We start from the raw sequence: 22,032 nt of genomic DNA, 5'->3' as shown, positions 1-22,032 counted from the left end.
GTGCAGTCTTGTACATAGCAACTATCACCTATTTATTGTGGACATGTTCCACAGTAAATGACCGCTCTTCATGGCAAACTGCGTTACTGCGTTACTGCTCAATGGCAAGATTATGTTTGTCTTTCCGATATATTATACAGGATTATTGCGCAGGGGATTGTTTAGGTGCCACGAAACAAATTTATTCTCCTTAACTCGATGTCCTCATGGGCGTTGATAGCTTTAAAACTTAGTAGGTACTCGTGCAAGTCGAAGTGACCTGTCAGCAAACATTTCATCTTTAGAAATCCACACGCAGTGACTGAAACAAAACCACGCTCTTTACTTTAGCAGTGTCATTATTTCTTCCTTGCATATCTTGCAAACTTAAGGCAATCCAAACACGGCTGCAATATTACCTGGAACCGCTCACGTTTCTCTAGTGTGGTTGCTTCTACAACGTTATTTTTTATTGTGATAGCAATTATATGGACACTCCAGGTGCATTCTTGCAGTTGTCGCTACCATGATGTTCCGTAGAAAGTCCAAAGGCGATAACTCAGTCATCGCGTGTTGTATGCTTTGTGCGCGAGTCAAAGCGCGCGAGCGTGAGCCGACGATCACGGCTCAGTCTCACGCGCGAAAGGGAGGAAAGCGGAGCGGAAGCGTGCCGTTTTTCGTCGCGCGCAAAAAACCTGTCACGGTGCGCCATTATTCGATTCGGCGAAGCACCGATCAACGGGCGCTAAAAGGTCGTCGAAATAAGGACCGGCAAGCCAGACGGCTATTGCCAGCCACTCGGGCAACCAGCCGAATATAGCCGAAGGCAGGTTTAGAGATCGTTTTTTTCTGTCGTTGGCGCGACCGTGACGCCCCGACAGCTTTTTGTATGAACCCCTGTGTATTCTATGTCCCGCGGGTGCATTGAGAAGCTTACCAAGAAAGCCGGGGTGCGAATACTCCGAAATATGTAGTGTCTCTGTGTGATCCTGGGTCCACAAATTGCTGACAGTGTATGTGTGCCGACAGCGCCGTATGGCGGGCTGCCGTCGTTTCGCCTGTGTTTGTGAACGAACAATAGAGGCCCGCCGCGGACTCAAAGGTGTGCGTGTCTGGTGAAATACAAGTGCCCGCCTTCTATCAGGAGGGGGAAGTAACCCGCTCCCTCGTCCCTGCTTAAAAGGGGCGTGGCCAAGAGCTTGGGAGGAGCCGGGATACAATTGGATTAACTTGATTGAATCGTCACGAATATTTGCCGTTCCCCAACACAGGGAACTAGGGAAATGAGAAGTTATTGAAACGCAGGTATCAGACTTAGCTAAGCAGTCTAGAAGGTAAGCCTACAATCTGCTGGGAAGCGTCAAGGAGCTAATGCCCTCCAGTATCGCCTTGGCCGCCTAACCACGCCTGAACTGCGAGCGATTAATTGACGTAAGAGACGACAAACCAGCGTCTGCAACGAAGCTCACGGTAGTTCCCCTCAAGTTAGCTCAACCTGCTCGAGGGAAGACGTCAGACCTAGACTCCGGGGAAACCCACTCCAGTAATCGAATCCATCGCGAGGAGATCGGTTTGCCAGCGTTCTTCGGGCAAGCTCTGCCGTCGACTCCACGCTTTATGGGCTTGTTGCTGCTGCTCGGCCATGCGCATGTCATTATTTGTTTTCTTTGAACTCTGTTTAGTTGATCACCGTTAAGTGTGTTTTGTGTAGTGACTTGTGTTCTATATTTACTGTTAAGTGTTCGTTGTATTTCTTTTGTCTTCATCATTGAAATAGATTATGTGAATGTGTTATTGTTCTTTTTTTCTTTGTGTTTCCTTTAAGTTGGCTATCGTCGTCAGTCTATAAATATTTTATCTCTTTCTTCGGACTCTGACTTATTCGCTGTGTTCGCTTGAGTACAGAACGACCAACCGGCTTGTATACCCCGTCGAAGACTTCGCGCCGACGGCGAACGGGTGACAAGCCGTCATGCAAACGGAGGGAGGGTAGGTAGGGGGAGGGAAGCGTGGTACTACGGCAGCAACTGGGTATGGCCCGGCTTCGCACGGTCGAGAGGTCTTTATCTCGAGAGCGATCTGCTTTGGGGCCTTAGTCTTGGTGGGCCGGCGGCTCGTAGCTTTGCGTGTTCTGTTCGCCGCTCTGTTTGCGTTCAAGCGATAGACCCGCTACCACGCTTCCTCATGCCAGCGTTTTGACAGCGAGTATCTACGGTGATCGAGTGCGACGTGCACATGTTTGTATGTACGCGCTGACACCATGCTTGTTAATTTAGTTAGTATGCGAGCGTTTAAAATTTTATGTGGCCATTAACACTACTATCCGTACTTATTAAGGCTAATTATTAATTCTCTATCACAATCAATGCTTTGCCTTTCTCGCGAAACTGCAACTTTTTCCTCGAAGCAGACCGTAGACTTCCTTTTCACGGTTACTACGTCAACACCGGGTAGCATACATATATCGAGTCAGTTGAACTCGTGCAGCCAGTTGAACTATCCCTACAGGCGTGCAGATTGCAGGCTTTGTTTACTACAGAGTTTTACAGCGAAACAAACCCGACCTAAATATCAAATTCGCCAAATATACGCCATAAGTAAGTGGAACAGCAGCGCAGTTTTACTGAAAGTCTCATGGCAGGTATTTCTTGACCGCTGTCATCCACATATTCTTTTTTTTTTCATGTGGACTTGCGTTCTAGTCTCATGGGCTACAATTTGTAAATTACAATATGTGTCGTAAAGTGTAATATGATATCGTAATAGTATTGTTACGGGAGGATAAAAGAAGACGAAGGAAGAAGATCGTGAGACGCTGACTGCTGCGAGTTCTTGCTGTTCAGCCATCCTTAACTACACTGACTCTGCTCGTTTATATATATTCTAAATATAGTCTATTTATACTGCCAACTTTCCCGTAACATAATGGTGGGAGGTGCTGGGTACCACGCCTGCAAACCGAAGTCCGCAGTGGACGTCGCATCACCATCCCCACTATGAATGACGGTGAACACGCGAGATCAACGTCGTTCCCGCCTCCAGCATCACCGTCGCCAGCTACGTTGCTCCCTCCTTCGGTTGTACTTATGCAACACAAGGATACTGGAACTTTCTGCGGGACTGATGGCGCCGACGTTGAGGAGTTGGTGGCGATGTACGAACGCGTGAGTGGAATCAACAGATGGGACCCTACGTTTATGCTAGCTTACCTGTTGTTCTACCTAAGAGTCACGGCAAAGGTGTGGTACGAAACCATGAACGGGGGTTAACCAGCTGGGACCAAGCCAAAGAGAAGTTGACACAGTTCTTTGGCAAACAAGCCGGCCGTAAAATTGCCGTGAAGCAGGAACTGGGCTCCCAGGCCCAATACCCCACGGAGTCTTATGTCCCCTACATCTGTTGGCATCAGCTGGCTTACGACATGCTGACGCTTTGTCGTAAAGCCGATCACGACATGACAACAGCTGAGAAAATCGGGCACGTGCTGAAGGGCACTGCTGACAACGCCTCGCCTCGTCTGTACTGTCGCCAACTCCAGAGCCAACCAACGCCCTCCTATATATTCGATCCACCCCGATGCATCTCTCAGCATTATCGCAACCGGACTGAGTGGACCACTGTGGATTACCAGACAGTATATTTCACCTGTCGCCGCATTGGTCATGTTACCCGATACTGTCGCAACTCGTGGCCCTCAATACCTCGCACGCCAAGCAACCTGAGATGTTTTGATGAAAACTCCCGCAATGTTTTGCCCACCGCCGAGTCTAACAGCGCCGACAACTCTCCTATGAGCACATGGTACCGTCACACAGTCGCCGCGCAGACACCAGTCTCGTTCACGGCAAACACGTCGGCCATTTTCCCGTGCGCCGCAGCCACGTCGCCTTTCGTCCCTCGTGGTTTTTGTGGCTGCACCCTTTCGAAAAACTAAGAAATGGAGCCCTCGGAGGTGCTGCTCTATTGCCTACTACTGCAGCAAATCGTCTGTCTGTACCCACAAGGAGAAGTGTAATTGACGTTAAAATAGACTGCTTACCTGTCCAAGCACTCGTAGACACTGGAGCCCACGCATCTGTGGTGACTGCTAGCCTACGTAGACATTTAAAGAAGGTCCTCACCCCAGCAGCTGCGCGAGTACTTCGTGTGGCCGACGGCGGCATGCTGGTTGTTCTCGGAATGTGTAGTGCGCGTTTAAGTTTAGCCGGCCACCCTACTTCTGTTCTCTTTGCTGTGATCGACAACTGCCCTCACAACGTTATCCTTGGATTGCACTTTTTATCCAATCATTCTGCACTCATCGACTGCGCAACCGGCCTTCTTCAGTTGGAACTCCCTCAACTCGCCGATGCTGCGAGCACCGCCTCACCGCACTTGTGCTCGCTTCACGATGTGCGTCTGTCACCCGACAAAGTTACTTGCGTCAATTTGACCGCCAAGCCACATGTTCCTGACAGTGAATATGTGCTTCGTCCCAACGTCAACGTGCTTTTGAATCGGAACGTCGCTGTTCCGCGTACTCCGCGTACGCTTACTAATAACGACGTCTTTCTACCGCTTCTCAATTTCAGCCTGTGCCCTCAAGTGCTTTCGGCCGCCATAATCTTGAGCAGCGTTTCTGGTAGTTTCGAATTTAAAATGCAGAGTCTCAATGCCAAAAGTGGTTAATTAGCACCAATTGCCGCTCACAGCTCTGGTTCGCTAACGGATGATTTCGCAAAAACGATTGCACCTGACGTCACCTCTGCACGGGCCACGGACATACGTTTTAGCTCGAACGTACTGTGAAATCTTTGATTTTGGAGACAGGCCTTTAGGCCAAACATCTTTTGTTCCCCATCGCATAGCCACTAGAGACACGAATCCTATTCGTCGGCATCCCAATTGTGTACCGCATGCTGAACGTCGAGTCATCCAATCAGAAGTGGACAAAATTCTCAGCAACATGGTCCGAACCATCGGACAGCCTCTGGTCTTCGTCTGTCTTTCTTGTAAAAAAAAGATGGTGCCTGGCACTTTTGCGTCGATTATCGCCACTTAAATAAGATCGCGCGAAAAGACGTCTACGCACTACCACGCGTCGATGACGCCTTGGACTGCCCGTGTCGTCCGTACTGCCAGGTTGCACTCCAGAGATGATGGACAGTAAGGATTCGTCGCGTTGTTCATCAGCGCGCATGTCGTTCATGTCAGTAAAACCCATAATACAGGGCACAGCACAGTAGCAGTATCATGTGCAGCAGGATCAGGAGCATCCATGTGGTGACGATAGAAGCAGTCAGCGTCCTTGTGAAGGCGTCCAGACTTGGAATAGACAATAAATTAAAATTCCTGGAGCTGCCAAGCCCAGCTACCAATGCTTCCTCTCGGGTACGGGAGGGAACACAGCCAGCAGAGTGCGTGGATGTCTTTAACGCTTGAAAACATGCGGCCGTACAAATATGGCCGGAACTTGGCGACAGCCCAAACTAAAGCCGAGCACTCCCGCTCGGTGATGGGGTAATTTCTTTTGGCAGTTGACAGCAGGCGGCTAGCGTAAGCTATCACGCACTCGGTATCATTCTGATGAGTGAGAACAGCGCCGATGCCATGGCCGCTTGCGTCAGTGTGGATTTGGTCGGTGTAGCTGGATGAAAGTGAGCAAGTACGGGAGGAGTGATCTGAAACCCCATGAGAGCGGCTAACGGGTGAGCCTGCTCTGGGCCCCCTATGAAGGACGCGTACTTCTTCAGAAGACCTGTCAAAGGCCGAGGAACGTCAGCGAAGTTTTGACGAAACGGCGAAGGTACGAACGCAGGCTGTCGAAGCAGCGCACGTCAGAAGCAGAACGTGGCACAGCGAAAATGCGAACGGCGGAAACTTTTCCGGATCTGGTTGTACACTGAATACGTCGACGAGGTGTCCCAACACGGTAATCTGACAGCGCCCGAATTGGCATTTTGCGGAGTTCAGTTGGAGGCTTGCTTTTCGAAAGACCCCAAGAATGGCAGCGAGTCGTGTGAGGTGGCTGCGAAACATGGGATGAAAACATTAACATCGTCAACGTAACAAAGACAGGTCGCCCATTTGTAGCCTCGAAGAAGAGACTCCATCATAGGTACAAATGTCGCAGGAGCATTGCATAGGCCAAATGGCATGACTTTGAACTGATATAAGCCACCTGGAGTGATGATTGCCGTCTTCTCGCGGTCCATTTCATCAACTGAAATCTGCCAGTAGTCGGATCGAAGATCGACGGACGAGAAGTATTTAGCTCTGTGCAAGCAGTGTGGTGGCACCCACGACGATAATGAAAGAGAGAATAGTCTAGACTAATTTGAATTCAAGAAAGGGGACGCCCCAAAGACTTGAAAAATTATAGACCGGTCAGCTTACTGTCCGTTGCCTACAAGGTATTTACTACCGTAATCGCAAATATAATAAGGAAGATCTTAGACTTCGGTCAAGCAAAAGACCATGCAGGATTGCGTAAAGGCTACTCAACAATAGACCATAGTCGCACTATTAATCAGGGGATAGAGAAATGTGCGGAATATAACCAACCCTTATATGTAGCTTTGAGTGATTACGAGAGAGCGTTTCATTTAGTCGACACCTCAGCAGTCATGCAGGCATTACGGAATCATGGTGTAGGCGAGCCATATGTAAAAATACTGATATATATATATATATATATATATATATATATATATATATATATCCCAATCCCAATCCCAATAAGGAAACCCAATCCAATAAGAAACCCAAGCAACCCAATCCCAATAAAGAAAGGCGTCACACAGGGAGATACGATCTCTCAAAAGCAATTCACAGCGTGTTTACAGGAAGTATTCAGAGACCTGGATTGGGAAGAATTGTGGATAAGAGTTGAGGCAGAATACCTTAGTAACTTGATATTCGCTGATGATATGGCCTCGCTTAGTAACTCATGGGACCAATTGCAATGCATGCTCATTGACCTGAAGAGACAAAGCAGAAGGGTGGGTCTAACAATTAACCTCCAGAAAACTAATGTTTAACAGTCTCGGAAGAGAACAGCAATTTACAATGGGTAGCGAGGTACTGAGAGTGGTAAATGAATACATCGGCTTAGGGGAGGTAGTGACTGCGGATCCGGATCATGAGACCGAAATATAGGTTGCCATTATCCCTGAAGAGAAAAGTGTATGATAGCTGTGTCTTACCAGTGCTCACGTACGGGGAAGAAACCTGGAGGCTTACGAAAAGGGTTCTGCATAACTTGAGGACGCCGAAACGAGCTAAGGAATGAAGAATAATGAGTGCAACGTTAAGGGAAAAGAAAACAGCAGATTGGGTGAGGGAACAAACGCGAGTCAATGACATCTCAGTTGAAATCAAGGCAGATAAATGGGCATGGGCAGGACATGTAATGAGGCGGGCAAATAACCGATGGTCATTAAGGGCTACGGACTGGATTCCTGGGAAGGGAAGCGTAGCAGGGGTGGCAGTAAGTTTGGTGGGCGGATGAGATTAAGAAGTTTGCAGGGACAACATAGCCACAATTAGTACATGACCGGGATAGTTGAAGAAGTATGGGAGAGACCTTTGCCCTGGAGGGGGCGTAACCAGGCTGATGATGATGATGAATCAGTCCAAGGCGTCATGGAGGCGTAGTAGTGGCAGGCGTCTTTTCGCGTGATCTTGTTTAAGTGGCAATTACAGACGTAAAAAATGCCAGGTACCATCATTGTTCTTAACGAGGACGACAGGCGAAGCCCAAAGGCTGGCTGATGGCTCGATGACCTCTTTCCCGGGCATTTGGGCCACTTCTGATTGGATGGCTTGACGTTCAGCATGCGATGCCCGATAGGGACGTCGACGAATGGGATTCGTGTGTGCAGTGTTTATACGGTGGTGAACAACATATGTTTGGCCTAAAGGCCTGTCGCCGAAACCAAAGATGTCGCTGTACGATTCAAGCAGGATACGTATGTCCGTGGCCTGTGCAGAGGTGAGGTCAGGTGCAATCACTTTCGCGGAGTCATCTGTTAAGGAACCAGAGCTGTGAGCTGCAAATGGCGCCAATAAGCCACTCTCGGCATTCAGACTCTTAATGCCACATTCGGAACCACTAGAAACGCTCGCCAAGCACTTGAGGGCACAGGCTGAAATTCAGAAGCGAAATAATGGCGCTGTTATCATTAATCGTCACCAGCGTATGCGGAAGAGCAATGTTGCTGTTCAAAAAGCATGTATTCACCGTTGTGTAGATATTCACCGCCGCGAATCTGTGGCTGTGCGGTCAAAGCGACGTAAGTGACTGCCTCAGATGACAGACGCACATCTTGAAGCGAACACAAGTGCGGTGGAGCGGTGCTGGGAGTATCTGTGACTTGAGGCAGTTCGAAGTGAATAACGCCGGTGGCGGAGTCGATGAGAGTGGAATGATCGCATAAGAAGTCCAATCAAAGGATAATGTGATGAGGGCAGTGGTCGATCGCGGCAAAGAGAACAGAAGTAGGGTGCCCGGCTATAATTAATTGCGCAGTATACATTCCAAGGACAACCCGCACGCCGCCATCGGCCACACGAAGCTCTCGGGCTGCTGCTGGGGTGAGGTCCTTCTTTAAACGTCTACGTAGGCTAGCACTCATCACAGACACGTGGGCTCCAGTGTCGATGAGTGCTTGCACAGGTACGCCGTCCATTTTGACGTCAATTGCACTTCTCCATGTGGGCACAGGCTGAGAATTTTCTGCAGTAGCCAGCAATGCAGCGCCACCTCCGAGGGCTGCATTTCCTAGTTTTCCTAGACCTGGCTGCGGCGAACAGGAAGATGGGCGATGTGTTTGCGGTGAACGAGACTGGTGTCCGCGCGGAGATAATGAGCGACTGGAGCACGTGTTGCCAGCAGAGTTGGCGGTTCCGTTAGACTCGGCGGTGGGCGCAACCGGCTCAGATTTGTCGCCGTGGGAGGTGTTGAGGGCCACGAGTTGCGACAGTACTGGGCGATATGACCAATGCGGCGACAGGTGAAACGTGCCGGCTGGTCGTCCGGGGTTCTCCACTCAGTCCGGTTGCGATAACGCGGAGAGAAGCGTCAGGGTGGAATGGAAATAGTAGAAGAGCGTTCGTTGGCTCTGGCATTGGTGACAGCAGAGACCGAATGTAGGCCAAAGCTTTCAAGTTCCTGTCGAACGATACCTTGCAAGAGGGTACTGAAAAAAGGTACTATCAGGGCCACGAGAACACAAAGCTGCGGGCGCCATCGCGTCCAGTTCACGTCTAACGAGTCGGACTACGTCCTGTGATGGCGAAGGCTGCTGCCGTGTGGGCTGATCTTCACACGTCGACGTTGCGGCAGTATTGGGAAGTCTGATGAATGGATGCAGGACGCGTCGGCTTTCGGCCTGCTAGAATTTGATAAGCCATTTGATAATGCCATTTGATAAGTCCACGGTTGAGCGATCGAAACTGCTTATATTAGAGCTAACAGTTTATACTTGCAAATGATGACCGTACTGGAAGCGATGAAAGTCCCATTCTGACTATTACCATTCTGACAATACCAGACAATGACTGTACTACGAAACCTGCATGACGATGACGGCGTGTTATCGACTGACAATGGCGGCCTAACCAGGCCATCATGATTGCGATTGAATGATGCCAGTGTGATTAGAATACACTGATGAATAAAAATGGACGTTGGAAGAACGAGGGCGACGGTATAACGACGATGGGGTGATGGCACAGCAATGGCATCACAACCACAAGTCCATACCTATTGGCCCATGCTATTAGACAACTCAGGAGACTTGGTCTGGTTAGATGGCGCGACGTCGACGGCATGACGAGAGTATGATTGCGAGGCTGAAATGAAGACATGGAAGGACGACGATGACACCTCGGCCAGGAAGAGACACCCAGCTGCCCAGCCAGGCTGACAACTTCTGCCACTGGGTAGGCGTAAGACGTACGATAGATAGATAGATAGATAGATAGATAGATAGATAGATAGATAGATAGATAGATAGATAGATAGATAGATAGATAGATAGATAGATAGATAGATAGATAGATAGATAGATAGATAGATAGATAGATAGATAGATAGATAGATAGATAGATAGATCTGTGAATAGGCAGGTAGACTAGTAGATAGATAGGCAGGCTCAAGTCGTCTGAAGTAGCAAAAGAATACCATTCGTATTTAAACAAAAGCGTTGGCTCTGACCAACTAATATTCAGCGAGGGAGAGTAGAACTTATTGGAGGAAACGAAGCCGGTCTTCTTAAAAGGAGATTGTGTAACTTTATCCTGCGACAAACATCTACACAAGAAAAGAAATCGTATTTAGCCTTGTATAAGAGTGTTCTTGAGATTGCAATGTTATCCTACAAAGAATTCCGAAAGCTGAGAAACTCTTGCATTGGACAGCATTTGTGAAAAGCTCAAGTCGCTGAGGCTCTAGTTCCATTTGTTTTGCAAGCGGCATGATTCGCTGCTCCTTACGAGCATTACTTACAAACACTAACCTTCCGAACTGGGTACACGATCGCTCCCTTGCAATCTCACGACATACTACATCGCGGCAGCCCTAGCTTTGGAGGTATTGATAGTATGAATCACCTCACTGCCGGCAGCTTCCCGAAGAACTAATAAGAGATAACTTGATTGTGGAAACAACATCAAGATCGAAAGATTTCAAGTTCGACAAAGAATATTTTCTTGCGCGTTGACAACGAGCCCTACGGTGTTCAATATTTATCGGTTACGACGGACATTCGCTACTCCAAAACTGTTGAAGTCAGCGCGCTTGTTGTCAGAAGCGCAGTGTACCCTACAAAATAATAAACGATTCATGTTTCATATTCAAATGAAGTGATTGTTCATTGCTAGAAGACCTCTCCACAGAGAAAGTGACTCCTCTATATCTTAGTCGCATGGCAAACAGGGCTACCGAATATATGGTAGCATCAACAAGTAAGTAGACGTATCTTTTCAAACATTAAAATGCTTTGAAAACTACCGGTAGACCTGAGCGATACAAAAATGTAATTGGCGTGTTCGCAATTGCTGCACAACGCCTCTTTTTTCAGAAAGGCTTCCGAGAATCGCCGAGATCCAGCATAGTCTCTTTTCGCCTCACCAAAACTGTCGCTGCTGATTCTGTGAACAAGATACAGCTACGATAGGCCTGTAAACATGAAGGCTTTCGGTGATATCGAGATGCAATGTAATTTCTGTAACCTCTTGTGTTTATCACAGTGTCATCATACACGGTCACCGACTCACGGAAAAACTATTTGCTCATTGATGTGTAAGGCTAGATTACTTACTGCCGGTAACAAAAATCTCCTAGCCATATTGGTCTTCGTAATTCGAAAACAAAACACGGATAGCCCAACACAACAAGCCGTAATCGCCTCCGTATTTGCTGGTTACCTGCTGTAACCTCAAGAACGTGTATTTTTATTTTGCAGTTATTCATTCCTTACGCTAGCCCTGGAAATTTCATTGCCAATTGATGATGCAGTAGGCATTTTTTCACATTACCTGAAATACTTCTAAAATATTTTAACTGACAGCGCATCTGCAAAAGTGTCCGTACTGTAGAGCCTCAAAAAAGTTGGCAATTGCAAGATATTTTCTGGTATTACTGTAGCAATGCGATAGAAACTGTGTGCAGAAAACTGGGTCGCCTAATTAAAGCATTACGTAAAGATTCCGAATGTTTTATTTAAGAAAGCGACTTCGAGCATATCAAGGATAGGACCCTACCTGCATTATTTGTTGCGACATTATTGTGGATGCATTGCGCGCAGTTGTTCCGAAGACATCAAATTTATTGTCCATACTTTTTGACCAGACGTACATAGAGGTACGCCAGATACCAACGCTAGCGTAAAGGCAGTGGGGACAAATACTAGCGAGGGAGCAGCAGCATGGGCGCAGCCGCTCACATGCAGAACATTATCGCTATATAGGGGACATTCTTTCACCACCACAAAGAAGCCGACGAGGAAGCTGTGAAGAGCGTCAGCAACGCTGAAAAGTCAAAATGGAATAAATGTGAAATGTGGGTGTTCATTGGCCAGCCAGCGACAGTGACTGACGAGTGGACAGAGTGATGAGAAGCCTAAGAGTGGACAGAACAAACGCAGATTTTGCTTTACCAGTTTGGATATTTCTCGGAATTAATTCACTCTTTCCTGCGCCGTGAACGACCTCGTCCAACAAGACATTAGGACTACAAAAAAGTGAAAACGGCCTCCCTCACATGATTACACATTGCAAGACGGATGCCAAGAACGTCACGCAAGGTTGCTCGAACGCCTAGAAAGCACCCCTGCTCCCCATATTTTACTGAATACGCGGCGATGTTCACAGTTCGTGGTCATTTATGAAGGTGCCAAAGAGGGGTAGAGATGGACGCGAACAATAGATTTTTATTTTCCCTTAAACATATTCCTGTTTACAGATTGCGGAGTTCTCTGTCTACCTTGTGCCACTAAATATGCCTGGAACGGATGCGGCCGTATTATGGGGAAAACCTTAAGTAGCATACTGCAGTGACTTGTACCTAAAAAAAAAAAAAACGCGGTGGCTTGTCTAGTCGAAAAAAAAAACGTCATCATCAGCAATGGCACATATCAGCGTAAGCAAGCAAAGCTGGAATCGCTCATACCCCGTAAACATAAACACACAGAACAGCATACGTTTCGATAAAGAACACGCTCAAAACAAGCATTCGAACCACCAATAAAGCATTGCCTCCAGCCTTCGGAAGTACGCTACGGCCGAGGATGTTCGCCAAACGAGAAACAAGATGTGACGTGCAGAGAACGGCGGGCGCAGTGCGTTGGGCCGCAAGTGCCGATTTCCGCTGCTGAGAGGATGCAATGTGAAGTCGAGGGAAAACATCGTTGGCACGAGTTTGACCGGATTAAACGAGCGCTACAAGCAGCAGCTAAGCGTCGAAAACGAGCCGTAGAAGCTGAACTGCGAAAGCCGCCAGATGGCGACGCGAGACGGCAACGTAGAGAGGAGGCGGAAGGTCGCACACAGCGACTTGCCACACGTGTACGTCACGCTGCGGCTCGTTATGTCTTGCAAGAAATCGGCTCTCTCCGTTCATATATAAACGTAGTATATTATCAAGTGTGCAGCAGGCTTTCGCCTCCACGTGTTGCAGGAGTGTAACATGCTGCCGGAGTTTCGATCTCTTCCCTGCTCTTTTCTCATCAATGCTCTAAACGTCCCTTGCTTATCAAGAATGCGGACTGGCTTATGCTTCGTTCCGCTTTATATCCAAGCGCTTCTGGATGTAGTACGTTACCTACGAGTCCAATCGGGTGAAATCCACGGGGACGCCCCGAAGTAATCTCCGGAACTTCCCTGCAGCATATACCTGCATCATCTAGTTGCGAATATTTGTTACGGCTTGTTCTTTTCCTTCGACGACCAGTTCGAGCCTCAAACAACAATGCACTGCCCTGTGTGTTATTGTACAGATTTTTCCTTCCAGTTTTTTCCTTCTCATTCTTGTAAACTTCCACGATCTCTCTTGCTTCCATGCTTCGCATTCATTTCACTGCTTCTGCCTCTCTCACTTTCTTTTTGATTGGTCATAGTTGTCTATTTACACTTTCGATCGCACGAGCATATTAGCGACATCTCGTGACCCTTAGCGTAACTACAATGCATATTAAAGATTGTTGTGTTGAATGAATGAATGTTTTCGTTAAAGGACAATTATAAAAGGACAGTATGGTAACACAATCGTATGTTAATGATCACGTTGCGGTCAACAGCACTGGCATGTAATACATTAGGATACCGCAATTCCATTTTTCTGTGCCATATGACTAAATTTCGCGTTACGACATGTCATTAAAAGCCTTTTGACGGCCTTGCACATTTCCGGCAACCCGGTATTCCGCAAGGCGTAACATGTTTATCGAAAAGCTAGAACTCTTTAGGAGCTGCGTGGCGCCGGCCCTTCAGAAGGCATTGCAAGATCGCTGCAGCCGTCATTTTCCCTTTAAGGTATCTCTCATAGCTACAAAATTGCTTTAAGGCGTTACAACCCTTCAAGGACTTAATCAGTCAGTATTATTTATTTCTTGTTGCGTTGCTGCAGCATGCACTTTGCGGAGGCGTTGTGTACACTTATGCGAAAAATAAAGAAGCACACTCACCTTCGTTAATATAGCTGTGCCGTATCACTTTGCACGAGTGGCAGTCCCGATAGGCTATTGTGAGATTTATGCTGGATTCAGGTTCTGAAAGGGAATGAAAGAGCGAGGCAGTTAGGGTAAATTTTGGGTTTGCTGCTCAAAAACTGTTCTGCTGAATCCGACAAAACCTCTCCGAAATTCGTGGCTTACTGGCAAAGCAACAGCGTCCCTCTAGTTACATATCGGGACGCAAAGTAATGAGAAAAAGTCAGTTTTTGGGTTTTACTGTTTTCTTAAGTCTGAAAATAGCGTGTTGACTTGTTCCTCTGCTATTTCGTCTTCTGTACACCGCTTTAAAACAAGCACCAAGTGGCAGAAGACACCCGACCCCTTCTTTTTGAGCCATCGACTCCGGGCTTGCCATAAATAAACCCATAGATACAAACCTCCTTAAAAAAGTGAACGAGGGATAGTGGATGGCTCCAGAAAGAAAGAGAAAGAGAAAAAATACGAAAGAACGAACAGTACATAAATATACAGCTACATGAATCCACATACGCAAAACCATAGCAGGAAAGCTTCCCCACTGTCGCACGCACATGTAATAACGCGAATGCACGCACGCTACTATGTGGAGTACAACTTGTGGAGTTTCGGTTCGAAGCTGCCGACGCGGAGACAAGGCGGCGTCGGCAATGACTTCATGCGTGACGTCAGTGAGGCATCTTAAATACTTATACGGTTTAGGGGCTTCGGGCACAAGCTTGGGTGTAGGATAGGGGTCAAAACCTGGACTCCGTCGGTGAGCTGATAAGCGGCATCACGTTGACGGAGCTGTAACGTGATGTATTTGATCTTATTGCTACCGGATGAGCTCTCGCGCAAGCTGACATGCTTTTTTAGCGCTGAAGATATCGAACGACATCTCGAGTAAGGTTGCTGTATTTGTCTCATGGTAGCATAGATCCGAGTATGGTTTGCACCTTGTGGCCGTAGACCAGGTAGTATGGTGCCCCGTTGTTTTCCGCATTGAGGTGTTGCATGTAAAATCGTTGTACCGAAGTCCTGTCCCTTCAGCAACTGATAAATAACTGATGCAATGCATATGAGGTCGCAGTAAAGTACGTGCGAATCGCGCTAAAGCGCGAGCTCGTGCGCTGTATGCTTCATGTACCTTTTAATGACAGCGCTCGAACATCAATGTGCTGTAATTAATACTACCTATGCTGCGCTGCCTCAACGTGCTGGTCAAGGATGAGCACATTTAGCTCTCTAACCTTTGCTGCTCGTAGTGGGGTAGTTAATTGTCACCAAATCAGCCCGACCATTTGTGGTCATTTGCACACACCTGGTCACTTCACCAGTTCGTACCAGTCGAATTGTTCATTGTCGCTGTGGCCGGGTCTCCAATAGTGAATCACCAGCCATGCCTGCTGCTATGTAGGGCTGCCGTCGGGACTGTAGGTGCAAAAGATCAAATTTTGGAACGCAGATAATCAAGCAAGCTTCAAGACAGGCGAAGTCGTCAGCATGGGGCGAAGTTTCGCTCATCCAGCGCGACGAACTGCAGGTATATCCAGCGCTCCCGACGCTCCGCTTCGCGAGGCCTTGAAGGAAAACGGTAGGATCTGATGTTGGGATTCAGGCTTTCTTGTTCATGGCTGCCCACGACGCAGAAGTACTGACGGTTACGCTTTTTCGAGGCTGAGCTAGGTCTCTCCGGATCAGCGTCGCCGATTCCTTCTGCTTCCAGCATTACGTCTCACGGAGAGTCCGTTTTCGTTAAACTATAGGCTGCGGCTAGCTCGCAGCGTGGTCAGCGTGGTCTGCGAGTAGTGGCGAGCCTTTTCGCACTCGCAGCAAGGCAGAAAAAGGTGTGCATCGACGCTAAACTCGGGCTAGAAACGTGCTTCGCCGCAGCCAGGGCTCAATACTACCCAAGCCGGTACTACCCAGATAACGTTTCGCGCACCGCCACCAGGCGCCGCTACTATACCTAAACTCCAGCGCAAGACGCCCATGCCCACGTGGTCAAAAAGTCGCTTGAGAAGCCGAATTTGTTTAAATGACCCAACAGTCTTCATAGGTGGTCACTTGCGGCGCGGACATTCAAGACATCATATCACAAGCGGTGAACTCTAATTAATAGTCGTAGTCAGTGTTACAGCCGGCACACTTAGGCGATAGTACTCGAGAAGCCTAAGTGCCCCGACGTAGGTTTGTCGTCCCGGAGGCCAGTGGACACGATGAGAGACAGTCTTCATCTCTGCCACGGGTGTTTTTCTTGTAAAGCATGCCTCTCCAGAAACAGGACATGGACAGTGTGAGATGAATGTGGCAAGCAACTTACATTTCCGGCCCTCTAGTTGATCGTGGCTGTAACTCTTAGGCCCGTCGAATCCACGACATCAAATTAGAATCAGTAACGACACCGAGAAAACCACTGAACATCTCGCGGGATGTTCGACGGGGGTGCACGAAAGTGCATCGCCTTCTTCGTGCTTGCACCCAGACTTGTACACAATCATGGCATAAAGTTTGTGCAAAGCGCAGAGTCTAACGAGATAGACGACAAAACGGAACTCAGGGATGGCCAGCCAGCCCAGTGAGTGGTGATCTGTCAGCGCTTTGATGGGGCCTCCATATCGGTGAGGCTGGAATTTTATCATGGCCCCCACGCTCTCCAAGCACGCTTCTTCTGAAGTAAAATGGTTAGGCTTAGCTTGTAAGAGAGTGAGATTGGCATAGGCTATGACCTGTTAAAGGCCGCCCAGTTGCTGTACAAAAACAGCGCCAAACCCGACATTGCTTGCGTCTGTGTGTACCTCTATAGTCGCCGCCTCCCCGAAATGGGCAGGTACAGCTGCTGCCTGCAAGCGTGGTCGTAGACCTCTAAAGGCACTTATTTGCTCTGTGGTTTTCGCGAAGTGTAGGTCTGCTCTGCTGAGCCGATTGAGAGGCTCGGCTATCTTGGAAACGTTTCCAACGAATCCACGATAATGAGCGCACAAGCCGAGGGAACTTTGTACTGCTCTTTTGTCTGAAGGAACAAGAAAGGCGGCGATGGCAGTGGCCCTGCCGAGATCGTGTTGAACTCCATCGTCGCTCACAACTTCTTGCAAAATTTTCTGGTCCTCAATATCCTAAGACACATTTGAAGTCTCACAGCGATTTCGGCTGAGCGGATGACTTTAAGAACCGTTCTAAGGTGCTTCAGATGTTCATTGAAACTCTGGACGATAACTACATGAACGGGTTACACTAGACCAATTTGCTACTTCAAGACAGCGAGAACAGTATTCATAATTCACTGGAAAGTGGCTGGAGTAGAATAGAGGCTAAAAGGAAGAACTATGGGAGGTGTAGAGGTCATCCGGACTTACAAACGCAGTCTTTACTCCGTTTCGCTCATCGACCACAATGTGTCAATAGCCACTCTCATCAACTGATGAGAATACTGAATAAAATTATTTACGGCCATTACCGAAAAACCTAATTTATTACGGCCTAAATACTGGCGAGGCCTGCGTAAGCGGTTGTCGACACGTGGTGGCAGATAACGTCTATTTTAGCAGCACTGTCTAGCTTCCTGTAATCGAAGCAGAAGCGCTGTGTTGCGACTTGATCTTTAGCAAGACCGTCGGGCGAGGACCACGGAATGTTGGATGGTTACATGGTGCCACAGTGCAACACTTTCGTTACTTGGGTGTGATTGGCCTCGGGTTTTTTAGCGGAAACGCGAAAGGGCTATCGTGGAATAGTGAAACCCTAATCACCGGTAATAATTCCTTGTTTTGGGAGCGGCGTTTCGCAATTCTTAGAGGAGAGGGCGACACAGATCCCATATTTCATATAAACAGATTCTATTCAGAAGGTCATGATACGCTCAAAGTTATATATATTTACATTGTAAATGTGAATAAAGTCCATGCGGATATGAACTGTAGACCATTTCCGCGGGATTCGGCACGTGAGTTCAAATGTCGACGGACCATACGACAGCCCAACGGGATAGCGATGTGGTCGATAGCTGTGCGATTGCGCGACCAATTCCATGACATGATAACTTCTACAGAACCCCCGCCAGCTTCCCACTTGTAGTACATTAATATACCGCGCGCGTATCCGCTAAAGTGCTGACCTAAATGCCGTCCAGCAGCACACGTATTTCAAGCTTGACCATGTCATCAAGTTCTGATGAGGACGCCGGCGATTTCTTGTCCCGGCAGCGAAGCCGGCATTCGTTGTCTTCATTACGTCTAAACCCTGTTATGTTCACTGAACCTTCGTTATTTCATGCAAGCTTCAATAGAAGGTATTCCGCAGGTCAAATGTCTGTACCTAACTCCCGAATGCCGCCTCAGTTTTCCAGACAAGTGCTTGGCGAGCGCTCCAGTGCCACCCCTCCGAAACGTGGCCAAATGGTTGGTGATCAGGTGACAGACTAGTCACGTCGTCAAACTTACATACGTTGCTGCTCGAGATAATCTTCGATTTTTCTTGGCGTGCAGCCAACTACGGACGACGGCGAGTTTACAGAAAAATGGTGCAGTCCGAGTTATCAGTATAGGCACTCGCGGTTGTGACCGGCCTCACCACAGTGTAGCAAAGTGGTCCAGTGTTCGAAGCGTTCCAGATATCAGATTCCACGTGGACGCAAGGCGGCCGTCGAAGCCTAAACCAGCGTGGGCTGGTTGGATCGAGATTGGACGTTCGGAATGCACAGCGGCTTCGCAGCAAAATGTTGGCACGGAGTGTCGCAAGGCGGCTTACTCATATTTCAGGCGCTGAATTGCTGTGAGCGCAGGCGCCATCATCACATCGCTAGGCAAAGAAATCCTACGGGCTTGCTGGACCTCATCGCAGATTACACTGGGTATGGAACGAACCGCAGGCTGGCTCTCTTCATAGAAGTTTCGAAGTTCCTCGCGTATGACAGAGCGAACAAACTGGCGAGCCCAGTTGGAGCTGCTGCTTGAGGAGGCTGCGGACATGCCGGGACTTGATACTGCGTTCGTTTCACTGTAAAATAAGCCAAACCGCCGATGATGTATTATCTCCATGGTTAGGGCTCGAGCGGGGTGGCACAGCTTTTTGTGATCCAGCACCGTAGGATTCACTCGGTTGAAGAGACGCTTTATGTATTTGACTTGTATCTTAAAGGCCTCATTTCGCAGCTTAACACGGGATTGGAGCGCACATTCAGCCCTTTCTAGGTGATTAACGCTTGCGAAGCACTTGGTGCACCGACGCCCGAATTGATGCCCGAAGTTAAGAGCCTTCTCTATTTTGAAACCGGCGGCGTGCGCCGCCGTATAAGCTAAAGTAGAGGTTGCAGAGGGTTGCGGCGACATCCAAGTGATATAAATCAGCGACACATTGAAAGTTAGCCAGTCAATTTTCCAAATCTGAAAATTCTTCTCCGTGAAATGTGTTCCGCATCCGCTGGTTCTGAATGGTACCGTAGGTCTGTGTAGGGCATTTCATGGAGTTTCGAGTTTGTCGTTGTTGCTCTCTCGGCAGTGAGTTCCAATTCTGGAGGCAGGCATCGTTGCCTTCAGCTTGCCCTATATAATGGAGTGTCCACAAGCGCAGGGCTGGTGTACCGGCTGCCGAAGCTCGTCCATTTCTGGTGCATGGAGTACGTCGTTATACCCAGAACCTGCACCAATTTGTCATGCAGACTTATGACAAAAGGGCAGCCTTGGGTTTTACTGGTTGTGAAGATATGGCGATGGCGAGTAGATAACTTTCTAAACTACCTCGTCGTCTATACACCGCCTTAAGATCACCACCATGTGCCACTGTACACGCAATTTCACGTGTGTCGGCTATGCTTGATAATATGCTTCATTCTTACGTTAATCAATCGCTGTTTTACTGCGAAAGCAGTTCAGAGCTCCAAGGTCTGTTTTCTGTGTGAATGTATCCTTTCTAGTGCCCCGACGATGGTCGACATCAAGGTTTCGTGGTTTCCGTCAGGTCACCTGCTTACTCTCAGCTTCAGCCGCGTCGAACGAAAAAAAAAAGCAGAAACGCTACACACCGCCATCGCTTCCACTATAGTTCGATCTCATGCTCCTGTGAACTTGGTAGTTGGGCTACGGCGTTGATATATGGCCTGTGTGTCGCTGTACTGTCCAATGTGGGCCCAGCAAATTCAACAGCAGCACTGCTAGCTGAGGACAGATGGACATCGTGCATTGCCATTAGGGTCGATACTAAGACCGCAGCCAGTTAGCGGCCTTGACGAGGCGACTTTCAAAGCATTCAAATATTTCTTTTTTTACATGTATGGACATGTGCCGGAAATGCGGGACACGCTTTTTTGCAGTGACTCGCCTCCGTTTTTCTTGATCTGTGTTGTCTTATCGCTCTTGCATGTGTCCGTGCGTACTAAAGTGTCCTTTATTATAATTTACCCACCTGTTTATTTTTCAAGCAGGTTTATTTTTTGACGGAAGTCGAATGCTTTGAACGAAGATTTAGTGTTACGAACCTATGTATTACGTCCCGTGGAACTCCAGCCTAAATTCTGAGATTTTACATGCCAGAACCATGGTATGATTATGAGAGGCGCCGTAGTAAAGGACTCCAGATTAATTTTGCCCACCTGAGCTACTTTAGCCTGCACCCAATGCACGGTACCCGGGTAATCTTGCATTTCATCTACATCGAAATCAGACTGCTGCAGCTGCAATTCGATACCGCTCCCTCGGGCTTTGTAGCTCAACGCGATATGCACGACACCACCACGGCTGGATATGTAAGCCGAGCTGCGCGAATGGAAGGTGCAGGCATGGCAGCTAAGCCAGCCTGGTCATGGTAGTAGTCCCTTATTTTAAGCTTGACGCACAGTATTCAAGCAACAGAATGAAACTTCACCCCGCGCTCACCCTTCCCACGCCCCTACTCGGAATCGAAGTGATATTTCGAATAGGGAACGGGAAGCGTCTTTTTACTCAGATTATGCGCCACGTTCACGCTTATTTGGTAGTGGGTCCAAGATTTTGCGCCTAACAGAGGCTCTGGGAGTCGTAGTATTTTTTTTCACTCATTGAGAAGGCCCGAAAAGGCGATAATGTCGGTCAGCAAGAATGCGTTTTCCAGGCTGCTATCACACAAACTGAGTTCACAGTTACGGAGGAGTTGCAAAAATTTCCGGAATCCTTCTCGCGTGTCTTCGTATATATCTATTTCAAAAGAATGGCTTAACGCCAACTCGTGTTTCGGCTAAGTATTCACAATATGGTAGAACGAAAGTTTTCTTACTGTCAACGGGCTGCACTTTGAGAACGTTTTTGGCTGTGTAACCAGGCGAAGACATCAGCTTGAACGTTGTATTTCTGTAACGTAAAAAACACGCCACGGCTATGCGAGGTATTCCATACTTTTTGCTTCCAGGAAAGAAATGCATTCTCGTGAGCAGGTTTTCATAGAAAATAGAATTATCGTGTTATTCATTCCGCATAGCCACTTTTGTGTCCACGAAAGAGGAAGGCCTTGTACCTTTATGCTGGCTACAACAAGTGGTATCTCTTAAGATTGTCTAAGCTCCATCCATTTTTTTCGATTAAGCAAAATATAGAGGGTTGTTCGAGATAAGTTCTTTCAAGTTATGCAAAGGCACATTATTGCTAAGAGAAGGATTCCTCTCCAATTTTGTGAAATCCTGTCTTGCGTAACTAAGAGTATTCTTGTTTGTGATGAGCTGGACCTGCAAACATAATAAGACTGAAAACATAATAAGATTTCGGCGATTTTCGCGATAGCAACCAAAACAACATCCCTTGCGACAACTTTGGGAAGCATTTTGAGAAATAATATTGCGTTGTTTCGCGATAATTTTTGAGAGATCGATTCTTCTGGCCTGAATAAAAATACTGAAGCATGGTGTGCGACTGGGCTA

At 47.9% G+C, this 22,032-nt stretch overlaps 1 protein-coding gene across 1 annotated transcript in view; it reads right to left on the bottom strand.

The window, feature by feature from the left end:
• LOC142570559 (uncharacterized) overlaps positions 1 to 22,032 on the bottom strand; it is a 37,684-nt gene that overhangs the window by 3,510 nt on the left and 12,142 nt on the right. Inside the window, exon 4 of the mRNA XM_075678932.1 lies at positions 4,019 to 4,071. Within this exon, the coding sequence (XP_075535047.1) occupies positions 4,019 to 4,071 (53 nt within the window). The remainder of the gene's footprint in view (positions 1 to 4,018; positions 4,072 to 22,032) is intronic.

The sequence above is a fragment of the Dermacentor variabilis genome, chromosome 2 (genome assembly GCF_050947875.1).
Source record: "Dermacentor variabilis isolate Ectoservices chromosome 2, ASM5094787v1, whole genome shotgun sequence".
Classification (NCBI taxonomy): domain Eukaryota; kingdom Metazoa; phylum Arthropoda; class Arachnida; order Ixodida; family Ixodidae; genus Dermacentor; species Dermacentor variabilis.
This window is presented reverse-complemented; position numbering and strand designations above follow the sequence as displayed.